Source organism: Podarcis tiliguerta (assembly GCF_965153285.1).
Source record: "Podarcis tiliguerta genome assembly, chromosome: 7".
NCBI classification, from domain to species: Eukaryota; Metazoa; Chordata; class Lepidosauria; order Squamata; family Lacertidae; genus Podarcis; species Podarcis tiliguerta.
In genome coordinates, this window is record NC_139540.1 from 747,700 (window position 1) to 762,252 (window position 14,553).

The 14,553-nt window shown below is 51.8% G+C and overlaps 1 protein-coding gene across 1 annotated transcript in view; it reads left to right on the top strand.

The window, feature by feature from the left end:
* NUGGC (nuclear GTPase, germinal center associated) overlaps positions 1-10,705 on the top strand; it is a 31,809-nt gene extending 21,104 nt beyond the window's left edge. The window contains exons 14-22 of the mRNA XM_083448970.1: positions 1,300-1,459; positions 1,758-1,866; positions 2,256-2,389; positions 2,795-2,906; positions 4,269-4,465; positions 5,609-5,736; positions 6,078-6,177; positions 6,951-6,999; positions 8,726-10,705. Coding sequence (XP_083305096.1) covers positions 1,300-1,459; positions 1,758-1,866; positions 2,256-2,389; positions 2,795-2,906; positions 4,269-4,465; positions 5,609-5,736; positions 6,078-6,177; positions 6,951-6,999; positions 8,726-8,871 — 1,135 coding nt within the window. The 3' untranslated portion in view covers positions 8,872-10,705. The remainder of the gene's footprint in view (positions 1-1,299; positions 1,460-1,757; positions 1,867-2,255; positions 2,390-2,794; positions 2,907-4,268; positions 4,466-5,608; positions 5,737-6,077; positions 6,178-6,950; positions 7,000-8,725) is intronic.
* The last annotated feature ends 3,848 nt before the right edge of the window (positions 10,706-14,553 follow it).

Below are 14,553 nucleotides of genomic sequence, written 5' to 3' on the forward strand. Positions count from 1 at the left end.
CTGAGTCTCTTGGGCTTGCCGATCGGAAGGTCGGCGGTTCAAGTCCCTGCGACGGGGTGAGCTCCTGTTTCTCTGTCCCAGCTCTTGCCAGCCTAGCAGTTCGAAAGCACACCAGTGCAAGTAGAGTGGTACCTCGGGATGCGAACGGGATCCATTCCAGAGCCCCGTTCACATCCAGAAGCAAATGTAACCAGCGACGGCATGTCTGCACCTGCCCGCGTCGCTTTCCGTCACTTCTGCGCATGCACTGACGTCATTTTGAGCGTCTGCTCATGCTGCGTTACTTCCGGGTTGCCGAGGAGCGCAACTCAAACGCGCTCAACATGAAGCATATTCAACCTGAGGTATGACTGTAGATAAACAGGTACCGCTGCGGCAGGAAGGTAAATGGCGTTTCTGTGCACTCTGGTTTCCATCACGGTGTCCCATTGTGCCAGAAGCAGTTTAGTCCTGCTGGCCACATGACCCAGAAAGCTGTCTGTGGACAAACGCCGGCTCCCTCAGCCTGAAAGCGAGATGAGCGCCACAACCCCAGAGTTGCCTTTAACTGGACTTAATTGTCCTGGGGGCCTTTACCTTTTTTTTCTTTTTTTTGACCATCATAGAATTGTAGCGTTGGCAGGGGCCCTGAGGGTCATCCAGTGCAGGGACCCCAGCTCAAGAATCCCTGGCATGTGGCCATTTGACCTCCAAGGGAGGAGAGTCCGCAACTTTCTGAGCAACTCCATTCTGTCATCCTCGACATTTAGATACCGCTTCCTGTGTGAATTCCCCAAGTGGTTAACATAAAACACAGTAAGATCAATCGAAGAGGGGAAATGCATATGCCACAATTTAAAAATAAAGCATGCCAAGAAGTAGAAGCAGAGAAGCTGTCAATGAAACATTCGGCTAAATATCAATAAGTAATGAAACAGAGCAGGATGAGGGTGAACCTTATGCACGGGGGGGGGGACCGGGACCTGTACCCCTCCCCCTGCGCATGAAATCTTCCCTCCCAGCCTGCTCTCATTGACCGCCTGGTCTGGGCGCACAGTTCTGAGGCTAGCTCCAATGGCACTCTCGCAGAAGGGCTGGCTGGCTGAGTTGCAGCCCTGGAGGGAAGAGCTGCGTGGCTGCTGCTGAGGGGGGCAGCCAGAGACACCCCTGCGAGGGTCTCAGGGGCCAAAGGCTGCATGTCTGGGACTCAGGGAGGCCGGGGATGGGGAGGTGGGCGCTGTGCCCTTCAAGGGGACCCGGAGGGGGGAGGTGGAGCAGCCGGCTCTCTCCCAACCCTTCTGCGCCTCTTCTTCCTCCTAGCTGCCAGCTGAAAGAGTCCATTCAGGGCTTCGCTGCCGCCATCTTGGAGAAGCTGAGGCGCTTCTTCAAAGACCTCCGGAAGAAGCTCTGCAAGCACAGCGGGGTGGCAGCTGCGATACACACCTATCGCCGACAGCAACTGGAGGCGGCTTCAGCGAGGGTGAGGCTGGGGAAGTGGGGGGGGGGCTCTCTGCTTTGGTTGCCCGGGGGGGACATACATTATTAGGTTGTGTTTGTGTGTTGTTCTTGTTCCGTTCTTGTTTTTATTCTGTATTTTGTGTTTTTTATGCTGCAAATCGCCCTGAGATCTACAGATGAAGGACGGTGTACAAATTTAATAGTTGTTGTTTTTTAAAGTCGATTTGCAAACACGTTGGGGTCCCGTGGGGCGAGTGGTGGGTTTGTGAGGGGCCACGTGGATCGGGAAGCTCATCCAGACTCCTGAACCCTTCCCTCAGTTACTCAACTTCACCCTGAGTCTGATGGATTACATCACTGAAAGGCAGAGGAGCTTTTCCCGCATCCTGACGCCAGAGATCCGGAAACGCATGGAGCCAGCGTATGCAGGTGAAGAAGGGCATAGAAGGGCCGGGGGGGGGCGGGGTGTGTGCTGCTGGCCGAGATGGCTCTTGCTCTGCCCCCACAGTGGGAGGCAGCTGGGAACCGCAGGAGGGGAGATCAGACCCTGCTTGTGGGTTTCCCACAGGATGGGGGACTCCGTGAGCCCCCTTTGGCCTGACCCAGCAGGCTGCTCCTAAGCTCTTATGTCCTTATGGGAACCCCCGGAGGGGAGAGAGCTCAAAGTGTGATGGGCAGGGGGAGTCTCTGGGGAAGCTGGAAGGGTTTTGCAGCATGGTGGGATCCAGTCCAGCAAGGAAGGCTTGGGGAGCAGAGTTGGGGGGTCCCAAGTGTCAGGGCTCTGCGTTGTGCTGATGTGCCACGTGCTTCCCCTCCAGCTTGCACCCAGATGTCTGGTCCCGGCTACTTCCAGCGGATGAAGGCCTGCATGGAGCATTTCATCAGCACAGAGAAACACGCCATCTTTGATTCGGCTGCAGACTTGCTGCAGGAGCGGCTGAAACTGCTGCAGGTGAGTTTGTGGGCCGTTCCAGAGAGCAGAGAAACCTTAGTGGAACTTTCTGGGGGTGGCGCCTTGCCTTGGCGCTCTCCCCTCTTTCCCCTGCGGGTCTCAGACCGGTAGGATAATCAGTTCCACGCTGCCTTCTCAGTTGGCAGGAAACCGGAAGTCCAGGGCCATAGAATTGTAAAGTGGGGAGGGAACCCGAGGGTCATCTAGTCTGTGATCCGCCAGGGCCGCAGGATTCCCCCCCCCCCCCGTGTCTCTCTGTGGGAAGGAAAGCCCCCATGTTGCGCACAGGTGGTTCTATTCTGGGTGCCCCCCCCCTGCGCTCAGAGCGGGCCTACAGTAGAAGGAGCAAGTGGGGGGGGGGGGCTTCTAGGGCCAACTGCCTAGTGCGGCACTGTTTCCTTTCAGCAACACATCGGAGCAAGGTTTCAGGATTTGGCCCAGGAGCTGCAGACATCCCTGAAAATGCAGCTGGAGCCGCTGCTGAAGCCTGTCCAGAAGAACGCAAAGATAACCTCAGGTACAGCTGCCCCCCCCCCAACCATGACACCCCCTCCCCTCAGAGGAACAGGCAGCCTTGATGCTCCAGGGGTGGAGGCAAGTTTTAGAAACTCGTCTTTCCAAGACCATCTTCTGTTGAATCTGACCATTCTCCGGGAAAGCGCAAGTGGGCGGCTATTAATGTGGGGTTTCTGTGACTCATCTTGACCTGGGCTGTGTCTTACCATGCCCTGCTGTGTCGCTGGCATCTCGGGTCGTCTTCTGGGCATCTTGGGCTTCTTCTGGGCATCTTGGGTCTCCTTCTGGGCATCTTGGGTCTTCGCTGCTCCTGCCGTGTGTTCATGCCGCCTGCCAGCTGCCTGGAGTGGGCCGTGTTCAGCCAAGTCCTACTCGGGAGTAGGCTCATTGAAATGAATGAGCCCAAGCTAGAATCATAGAACTGTAGAATTGAAAGGGATCCCTGGGGTCATCTAGTCCAACCCCCTGCGATGCAAAAACCATAGTTTCAATGTGTTTGTAGGAGAGGGAGCTAGTGGTTTGTGGGGGGTTTTGTTATGTATTTTGTGTTTCCATTTTGTGACTGCCCTGTGATCTTTGGTGCACAAACTCTGTCCTGGATGCTTTAGCTGAGATTCCTGCATTGCAGGGGGCTGGACTAGATGGCTCTGGGGGTCCCTTCCCAGTCTACGATTCTATGATAATCCATCCATAAGGGGTGAGCACCCAACCTCTGCTGAAAGGCCTCCAGGGAAGGAGAGGCCCCCCCCCCCACCTTCTGAGGGAGCCCCTTCCACTCTCAAACAGCTCTTACATGCAGACATTGGAGCTTTTTAACTTCAGCAGGTCTACTCTGAGTAGGACTGTGTTTCATACCACCTTATATACATAATAAACAAGCGCTAGGAAAAACAGGGTCCATGATGTCTGGTAGCATTTTAACCTGTATTTTAAATTGGGTTGGGGTTTTTTTTCCCCTATCATGTTTTTTACTGTGATTTTATTGGTGTTAGCTGCCCTGAGGGTGGGGTATAAATAATTTATTATTATTATTATTATTATTATTAGCCAAGTGGGTGCTGCTTTTTCTTACGCTTGTGGGTGGGATTCTTGGTGAGGGTGGCATTTCCTGTGGCCCTGGCCCACTCTTGGCCCACTTCTGTGCATGAAAAAGATTTGACGGTTGCCGATGCTTGGACGTAGTTTGGACGCTGCTGGTGTTTAGGGGATAGGGCTCTCTTTGGCCCCCAAGTCTTTGCTTGCCAGGGGAGGCTGTGGAAGACTCAGGGGAACAAAGGGGTGTGGGGTTCAGGTGGTCATGTCTGGGTTCGTGGGGCCTTAAGAGAGAGATTAACTGGGTTTTTGGGTTCCTCCCCCCCAACAGAATTAATGGCCATTTGCGCCAAGGTGGACAAGATTTGTAGGCGCTCCTGTGTCACTTACATCCTTCCCTGCCCCACACAAAGAGAGGACAGTTTCCCTGAAATGAGGAGGGGCCTGCAGGGGAGTCCGGATCCCCCGAGCTCCTTGGCCACAGGCATGGATGTCCGGATCGGAGCCGTCTCTCTCGCACCCCTCCAGGTAAAACGAATTAACATCCGATACCCTTTCAAATGTGCTTCTGTGGGAACGGGGTTATTGGTTTGCTTTTGTCCTGGTTTCTATTATCTATTTTGCTTTTCTTACCTTGCGTTTTTGTGTTGTGAACTGTCCTGAGATCTGTGGGTGAAGGGTGGTGTACAAATTCAATAGGCTGAGCCTTGGGACGAACCCTAGAGGAGCCCCGTCTGTGCCTCCCATCCCAAGCAGGCGCCCCCTTCTCTGCCTCGGCCTGATTTTGCTTCCCCACCTGAATTCGCATTCTTTGTGTTTTGATCAGAGGAATTCTTCAGGATCTGTTTTAGGAAAGAAAGCCACAGGTTAATCAGAATTTTATTTTTTAAAAACGTTTCTCTACGTATGTTTACTTGTAACATAGCAACATATAACTTTGTGTAACTCACTATACAGTCGTACCTCGGTTTAAGAACAGTCCAGTTTAAGAACGATTCGGTTTGCAAACTCCGCAAAACCAGAAATAGTGTCCTGGTTTGAGAACTTTACCTCGGTCTAAGACCAGAATGCGGGTGGCGCTGTGGGTTAAACCACAGAGCCTAGGGCTTGCCGATCAGAAGGTCGGCAGTTCGAATCCCTGCGACAGGGTGAGCTTCCGTTGTTCGGTCCCTGCTCCTGCCACCCTAGCAGTTCGAAAGCACGTCAGAGTGCAAGTAGATAAATAGGTACCACTCCGGCGGGAAGGTAAACGGCGTTTCCATACGCTGCTCTGGTTCGCCAGAAGCGGCTCAGTCCTGCTGGCCACATGACCCAGAAGCTGTACGCCGGCTCCCTCAGCCAAGAAAGCGAGATGAGCGCCGCAACCCCAGAGTCGGTCATGACTGGACCTAATGGTCAGGGGTCCCTTTACCTTTAAGAACAGAATCCGAACTGTGGAAGGGCACCGGCATCAGGAGGCCTCATTAGAGAAAGCGCACCTTGGTTTAAGAACGGTTTCAGTTTAAGAATGGACTTCTGGAACGGATTAAGTTCGTAAACCGAGGTACCACTGTATTACTTTCGGCACCTGCTGAGGATATTCATACTTAGACAGGCCTACCCAGATGTTTAGACACTTTCTATGCTCCTTAATTTGTTTTAATATCTTCTGTTGCCCCTCAACCCCCTCAGGTGACTCTGTACCCATATGGCTCTAAGAGGGCGGGGGAGCTCCTCCAGCCACGGCCGGAGAAGAAGAACAAAGGCCAGGCCGCAGCACCTGGGGCAGGATGTGGCCCTGCTGGGCTCGCCTCTCAGAGGTAAGCTGCTCTAGAGGAATTCCTGGCGAGTAACAGAATCACAAGATTTTAGAGCTGGAGGGGGGAGCTCAAGGGTCCCGGAACCACCGCTAAAAATACTCCAGCGGCAGGAACTCCTCCTTGCCCTCGAAAGGGGCCAGATCCAGGGCGCTTGACACGAGTTGCTGGTCAGCCCTGGGACTTGCTAGGAGGGCCCCTGCCTGCTCCCGGGCCATTCATCCACGTTAGTCAGGAGAGGAGCTAGGAGGGTGCGGAGTGGGAGGAGCCCCCCCCTTGTGTTGGACGTGGAGGGTGGGGCTCATGCTGTTTCTTGAGCTCTTTCCCACCTTGGCTTTCTCCAGCTACAGGGGGACCATGGAAGCCAAGCCGGGGACCTCCCCCCCGGCCCTGGAGGGCTGCCAGCCCAAGACAGGCCTTCTCTTTGGAGCCCCTCAGCCCCACGTAAGTGCTGCCCTGGGACCCAGGAACTCTGGTTGAGAGCGTCTTCTCGGGAGGAGGAGTCATAGTCATTATTATTATTATTATTTTGTTTATTTATACATACATACCCCGCCCATCTGGCTGGGCTTCCCCAACTACACTGGCCGGCTTCCAACAAAATATTAAAATACTGTAATACACCAAACATTAAAAGCTTCCCTAAACAGGGCTCCATTCAGATGCCTTCTAAAAGTCTGACAGTTGTTGCTCTCCTGCAGCCCTTGAACCTGCGGGCCAGGATCCCTTTTAACGGGGCAGAGTTGACCTGTGGAACTCCCTCCCACAGGATGGTCCACAACCTGGATGGCTTTGAAAGAGGATTAGGCAAATTCATGGAGGAGGAGGAGGAGGAGAGGGCTCTGGATGGGCTGCCCTCAGTCACAATGGCTCTGCCCTTCCTTCACCCTCCAAGGCAGCAGCAAAGCTTCTGAATAACAGTTTGCAGAAACTGCAGGGCGGGGGGACGGACGGACGGACTCATGTGCTCAAATCCTTTTTTGTTGGATGGAGAAAGATTCTCGGGGGGGGGCCAGTCAGAGTCATAGTCAGAGTCCCTTTTTTTAAGGGAAATTCCCTTATTCCAAATAGGATTCCTTGCAAGAAAAGGGAAAAGTTGACAGCTATGGTCAGAGTCCTTTTTTTTTTTTATGGCTTCAGATGACTTGAGAACCATAAACGGCAAACAAAATCCCCTGCTTTTCTCCCCCCCCCCCCCTCATTTCCTGCCCCTCCAGGTTCCTGTGAAAGTGGAAAGTGAGCAGTTTGCTATTCCTGGTTCTGCAGGTAAAACACACAAGAATTACTTGGAAGGAGTGAAGTGGGGGGCACAGCAGTTCCTGACAGGTGTCCGTCCACCCTCTGTTTGTAAATGGCCCCTTTCCCAGGTGCCTCCCCAGGGAGGGAAGTTTGGCAGGAGACAAGGGCTGTTGTTTGGCTTCAAACAATTGGCATGGACTCAAAACGAGGACTCTGGGCTTAATAGTAGTTATAAGAGGGGGTTTATTTTAAGGGGGGGAGGAAGCCTTCATGGGGGGTGGAAAAAGTGCTGCCTTTGGACAGGAAGGGGCCTGTGTGCTGCCTGGCGAAGGAGAGGGGAGGCCCCCCCCCATGGGTTTTGGCTCAGTGGTCCATTCTAGTGCTAGAGAGCGGGGGGGGGGGGAGCCTGGGCCAGGGAGATGGTGGTGGTGATTTCATAAAAATTATGCACAGCTTGTCTGAGGAGGAATGAAACCCGTCAAAGTTTACGGGACCCCCTCTCCTGGTCTGCCCCGCAAAGGACCTTAAGATCCATAAATAACCATAGTTTAGAGGTCCCGGGCCCTAAGGAAGTCAGACTATCAGGGCCAGGGCCTTCTCAGTGATGGCTCCAACCTGGTGGAATGCTCTGTCCCAGGAGACCAGGGCCCTGCAGGATTTAACCTCCTTCCGCAGGGCCTGTAAGACAGAGCTATTCTGCCTGGCCTTTAATTTGAATTCAGCCTGATCTCTTATTTCCCTTCTCTTCCTTCTCCCTCCCTTTTTATGAAGATCACCCGCTCTGGGATCCCACAGCTAATTCTCCCCTGGCCTCCTCGCTGGCCCAAGTAGGACTAATTTAGCCAGCTAGCCCTGGGGATCATCTAATATTTATTGGATGGATCCCCCCCCCCAATTGATTTTTTATTTTATTGTTATTCACGTTTTATTCTGTATTTTATGCTGTTTTTCCTAGCATCAATTAGGTGTTTTCAATTTGTTGTTAGCCGCCCTGAGCCTGGTTTTCTGAACCATGAAGGGCGGGGTATAAATAAAAATTTATTATTATTATTATTATTATTATTATTATTATTATTATTATTAAAGTGGCTTGCGAAAAAAGATAAACCACTTAGAAGGTTTAACTAAAATTTAATGGTGTAAAGGTATAGGGACCCCTGACCATCAGGTCCAGTCGTGGCCGACTCTGGGGTTGTGGCGCTCATCTCACTTTACTGGCCGAGGGAGCCAGCGTTCAGCTTCCGGGTCTTGTGGCCAGCATGACTAAACCACTTCTGGCGAACCGGAGCAGCGCATGGAAACGCAGTTTACCTTCCTGCCGGAGTGGTACCTATTTATCTACTTGCACTTTGATGTGCTTTCGAACTGCTAGGTTGGCAGGAGCAGGGACTCAGCAACGGGAGCTCACCCCGTCACGGGGATTCGAACCGCCGACCTTCTGCTCGGCAAGCCCTAGGCTCTGTGGTTTAACCCACAAGCGCCACCTGCGTCCCAATTTAAGCAAAAGACTAAAAACAGATTAAAACTCACACCAGCTTTCTAAAGCATCTGGGCCGGCTTGTCGGAAGAATGTTTTAGCAGACACTGAAAAGAATTTGGGGGAAGCGCCTGCTTCATATCAATAGGCAGGGAGTTCCGAAGTATAGGTGATGCCAGGAGACGGGTTGAGTCCCTGCCTGGGATTTTAATCGCCCGCAGGCCCTCCATGCCCATGAAGCCTCATGCCTCCTTCTCCTCCTTTTCCAAAGGGCAGGTGTCCTCCATGTCTGGGCCAAAGAGGGAATCTGGGGGAAGCGTTTGACTCTCAGCGCCGAGAAGGAAGAGGCGAGTGGCAAGCTGAAGGCTGAGAAGATGGAGACGGGCCCTCGCCCCGCCGGTGCCGCCTGGGTGACCCCCTGAGGTCTCTTGGGTTGGAAGCCTCCCGGTTCCAGAGGGACCTTGCAGGACTTTCCTGCAAAAGCTGCCAAGCCCAGTATTTCCCTCCCCAGGGGGGCTGCGTGTGTGTGTGTCTCTTTCTCTGCATTTGACAACCCGGAGCCGAGAGCCACGTTGGCAGAGCAGAGACAGACACGAGAGCGGGCAGGGGGCCCTCTTGCAAGTTCATGGCTGCCAAGCTGGCTCATGCCCCCCCCCCATGCAGATATTGCAAGATAAATCTTGCAGAGCCCCTCCCTGCTTTATTTAGAGCTTCCGTGGCGTCTTCTGGGGGAAATAAGTTGGGCAGGCTGACCTTCATCACTCAACGCAAAATAATGATGTTGGCGTGGAGTTGTGTCTGTGGAATTAGTGTTTGGGATGGTAGGGGGGTGTTTGCGGGGGCAGCTCTGCCTTGGGAGTGCAGGAGGAGCTCCTGGGCAGCTGTTGGCCCCCTGATCCCAGCTGCCCCCCCCCTCTTGCGGTCAAAGGGTGAAGCGAAAGAGCCCTTTCTCTCCCTCCTCATGGCTAGGGTGGCGCAGGGTTTCTCCCGCCTGCCCTGTTTTTCAGGAGCTGCCCTTGCAGGCCGAAATGGGGGGCAGGGAAGGAGCCCTGGGTCTCTTGCACCTTTGCCGGGGGGGGGGGTCCTGTGTTTTGCCCTCTACAAGCAACTACAAAACCTTCTGGTCACTGTCCCACCAACACCTCCCCTGTTTGAATCTCCTGTCTTTTTTGGGTCTCAATGAGGGATATCCACACACTTACCTTGGTTGGTTTTTCAGCAATTTCCTTCCTTCCTTCCTCTCTCTCTCTCTCTCTCTCTCTCTCCAGCCTGCAGAGAAGACATTCTGACCAGAGGAAGCCTTAAGGACTCTCGATTTCCCACTTGCCTTTCTCGCTGCTTTTCCTCTCAGCTTTGCCCTACAGACGCTTTCAGGGGTTTGTCTGCCTGGCAGCTGAGTAGAGTTTCTTTCTTTCCAAAGCCACGTGCTCTTGGGAAATATTTACACCACAAAGTACTGCTTAACTTTTGTGGCTGTCAGCCTCTTTCTGTTTGCAGGGCACCCGTCGCTCCCCATTGCCATTTTTCTGGCATTCTGCACTTCTGCCTCTGCCTCTTTGTGCTTCTAAAACAAAAGTTCTAAGAATTCCCTGGCTAGTTAACTGAGGGCCAGCAACTGAGGAGCCCAGTGGAGGGTGGGACCCACAATTGGAGTTGTTTTTTTTATATATTATTATTATTATTATTATTATTATTATTATTATTATATTACTACTACTATTTGTATCCCAGCTTTTTCCCTAACAGAGATTCAAGGTGGTTTACAGAGTAAATCTGCATTATTTTGAAAGTTGCATGAAGTTTTGCATGAAATGTTTGATGCTTGACAGAACTGACCACATTATTTGGCTCTTGGGGGCATCGGGTCTCAGATTAAACTTCCTGGGAGAAACAGCACCCAAAGGCCTCACCCAGACTTTGCTCTGCCCTTTCCAGGCACAGATCTGGGCTTTCCAGGAATGTGTGCTAGCGGGTTTTGTTTCTGTTTTTGTCCTGGTACTTTCCCTGGGAAAATCCACATTTCACCATGAATTGGAGCCCACAGCAATCTGCAGGAAGCCCATTTGCCGTGTGCCGTATTCAGTGGTAAAATGCCAATTTTCCTGGAGAAAGCACTGGAGCAAAAAGGAAACTGCTCAGACACAGACCTGGGAAGGCCAGACCTGTTCCTAGATACAGGGCACAAAAGGGAGTCTGAGGAGCTCAAAGATGTGATTCAGGACATGTACAGGACTAATAAAGCATGCTTAGTAACCATGAATGTCTGCTGAGTGGTTCTTGTTCCCACCAGGCCCACCTTGTCTGGGTGTGAATCAGGCCAGATCCTGCAGCTACCGGCATGAGTCTGACCAAACTGCGGGAGGCAGTGGAAGACAGGAGGGCCTGGCGTGCTCTGGTCCATGGGGTCATGAAGAGTCAGACACGACTAAACAACAACAACAACAACAATCAATCTGATGTGCAGAGATCTTTCCTATTCTACTTCATTCAAGAGGGTTCCAGAAGCTTCTCTGTGTGAAAGAAACAAGCAGAGGGTTCATGATGTTTGGGTTATTCCTTCTGGGAAGCTGAGTACAGGTGGCTTAAAGTGGTTCTCTTATCTCTTCTGTCAAGGTCATGCTGACTAGAATAAGAGGCCAGAAGACACCTGGGTTTCACTTTCTCTTATCTTTCTTTTAGTGTGATGTTCTGTACATAGTATATATAGTGTTAAGCTTTAGTCCTGTGATAGGTTACTGCAAGTTTAAGTGAAGTCTGCTGCAACTGGATTTCTTATGGACTGTGCCAATCCTGAATGTATTCGATTTGTGACCATGATGCTCATTTGCCTTCAATAGCAGCAAATCTCTGCTGGATGAAGTATTAATTGCCTCTGGTCTATTTTTGTGTGAATCCTGCAACCTGTTAGTTTTTACTCTGCTAACTATATGTCGGAGTTCTGCTCTGGATCAATACTGAGTAGAATTTATGACACCTTTACTCCCCAAAGAGTTCCATTTCACCTGAAGGAATGTGCTACCAAGCTAGAGGTCGCATTGGGCAAATTGAAAATATCAAAGTGCACCAGTTCCCCCTCCCTCTCCTCACACAGTCTTGAAGAATAATGTAGAATATAGTCCTAGGAGGATCATTTTGGTACTGAGCATGAAAGCACACTGAACATGCTCAGAGACCGGTCCTCTCCAACCTTGGCATTGATGTCAAAGAATGGCAATAATGGCCTCCCCAGACCCATTTTTGAGGGTGCCCAGTTGTGCAATGGGTTGGTGGTTCTGAGAGCTGGAGACAGTGCCATCAGGATGTCTCTTGGAAACAGCAGCCCCCTCAGTGCTGCATCGTCTCCTCTACCTGGCGATGGAAGAGCCTCAGTCCCAACGCATAAAGGGAGGAATCGGCTGGATGGGAGCAATGGAGGGGAACTGTTCTTCCCCCATCATAGCTTGTCAGGTTTAAGCGTTTTTGTTAACTACTGAAGACTTTGCGATGTTAATATGTGACCTGCCCCCGCCTCAAACACCAACACCCAGGAGAAGGTGAAGGCCTGATCTTGATGCCCCCAGCCTGGGGGGGTTAGTGGCTGGCTGCCTGGCTTGCTCTGAGCCTTGCGTGGCATGGACCCCCTTGGAAGATGCTGGGCTCTCCTTCCTTGGTAAGCAGAGGCTGGATGTCCCATCTGTATTTTCAGAAAGAGGAAGCAGCAGCTCTGAATTCTAGAGTAAAGACTGAAGAAGGAGGATGTAAGGCTCTCTGGTATTTGGTATGAGAATAACAAGTCTGGGGGAAAAGGTAAGAACATGCTGTGTTTGGGCTTAAGAACTGCATAGCAAGACTGGGAGGGGAGCGTGTTAAGCCTGGGGAAATGGACTGAGGTCTGTTTTTTGAGAAGGGAATTGCACAACAAGGTAAAGCAGACTTCCCTGGATGTTTATGGAGGCTGTAAAATCTCAGTATTGTTAATTAAAGGTAAAGGTACCCCTGCCCGTACGGGCCAGTCGTGTCCGACTCTAGGGTTGTGCGCCCATCTCACTTAATAGGCCGGGGGCCAGCGCTGTCTGGAGACACTTCCGGGTCACGTGGCCAGCGTGACAAAGCTGCTCTGGCGAGCCAGCACCAGCACAGCACACGGAAATGCCATTTACCTTTCTGCTATAAAGCGGTACCTATTTATCCACTTGCACTTTGACGTGCTTTCGAACTGCTAGGTTGGCAGGCACTGGGACCAAGTGACGGGAGCGCACCCCGCCGCGGGGATTCGAACCGCTGACCTTTCGATCGGCAAGCCCTAGGCACTGAGGCTTTTACCCACAGCGTCACCTGCGTCCCTTATTGTTAATTAGAATGCAGCAAATGCAAAAAGGCAGGATGACTAAGTTGTATGGGGGAAAATACAATTTGAAATTATGACTAATGGATTGATAAAAAAAGATTAATTATATTTGATTAATTGAAGAAGTTGATGGGTAAATGTCTAAACAGGAATTGAGCTTGTGCACTCAATGGAAATAGTTTCTAATTGTTTTCCATCCATTCCTAAGAAAAAGTACCTATTTTACTGTGAGCAGCAAAGGAGGGAGGAAAAAGCATCTTGGAGGTGGGTGGAAAGTCTTCTTTTAAAATTGATGTTAAATTCTGATTAATTTGCTGATAATTTGTTTCAAATTTGGAAAATTAATAAAAATTAATTGCCAAGACAAAAAGGGATCCCTGTCTGCAGGAGCTTGGGCCCTCAAGGTCCCTTCCAACTCCGCAGGGCTGGGGGTCCGGGGATGTCGGACCCAGATCTCCACTGGTGTCAGCAAGAGCCTGTCCTTGGCCCAAGAAGGGCAGCAGACCCTCGTGGCCATCCCAGGACAGGCTCCCCCAGACGGGAGAACAGAGGGTCAGCGAGGAAGGAGCCTGAAATATACTGTACTCAGAGCCATGTAGTGATTCCACACTCTTTATTGCATCTCGTAAACAGTGAATTGAATTTCCTCCCAAGACCTCAGGCTTTATATACAAAATGGGTCCTGTGTGATTGACTGACTCTGCTTCCCTCCTGGGGCCCAATTGGGCTGCTGCTGCTGCAGGCCAATCAGTTGTTGCATTCTAGGATCCTCCTGACCTAAAAGGCTGATTAACTTCCTCCTGGGGCCAGATTGGGCTACTCCTTGTTGCATTATAGGATCCTACTTGATTATTCTCGGATCTTGTTGTTGTTTAGTCGTGTCCGCCTCTTTGTGACCCCCTGGACCAGAGCACACCAGGCCCTCCTGTCTTCCACTGCCTCCCACAGTTTGGTCAGACTCATGCTGGTAGCTTCGAGAACACTGTTCCACCATCTCACCCTCTGTCGTCCCCTTCTCCTTGTGCCCTCCATCTTTCCCAACATCAGGGTCTTTTCCAGGGAGTCTTCTCTTCTCACGAGGTGGCCAAAGTCTTGGAGCCTCAGCTTCAGGATCTGGCCTTCCAGTGAGCACTCAGGGCTGATTTCCTTCAGAATGGAGAGGTTTGATCTTCTTGCAGTCCATGGGACTCTCAAGAGTCTCCTCCAGCACCAGAATTCAAAAGCATCCATTCTTTGGCAATCAGTCTTCTTTATGGTCCAGCTCTCACTTCCATACATCACTACTGGGAAAACCACAGCTTGAACTATATGGACCTTTGTCAGGAAGGTGATGTTTCTGCTTTTTAAGATGCTGTCTAGGTTTGTCGTTGCTTTTCTCCCAAGAAATTGGGCTGATACTGCAGGCCAATCAGTTGTTGCATTCTAGGATTCTCCCGACCTAATAGGTCCACCTGGTTGTTGCATTCTAGGACCCTACCTGCCTATTCTAGGATCCTGGCTCAGTGCATGCCAGTGCCCCTCGGCTCCCCGATGCTGCGCACAAAGTGCCGACTGCCACTCGGAGAGGAGGCAGAAGTCCGCCTGCGCTGGGGACGAGGAGCCCCGGAGGGCCACGTTGCGCCCCGCAGCTCCCGCTGCCCGCGGAGGGTCTGGAGGCGGCAGACTACAAGTCCCGGCGGGCCTTGCGCTCGGGCGCCGCTTCTCATTGGTCCGGCGCATCCGGGTCCTACGCTTCGCTCTCCGCCCTCGCGCAGCGATTGGCCGAGCTCCCGCCACC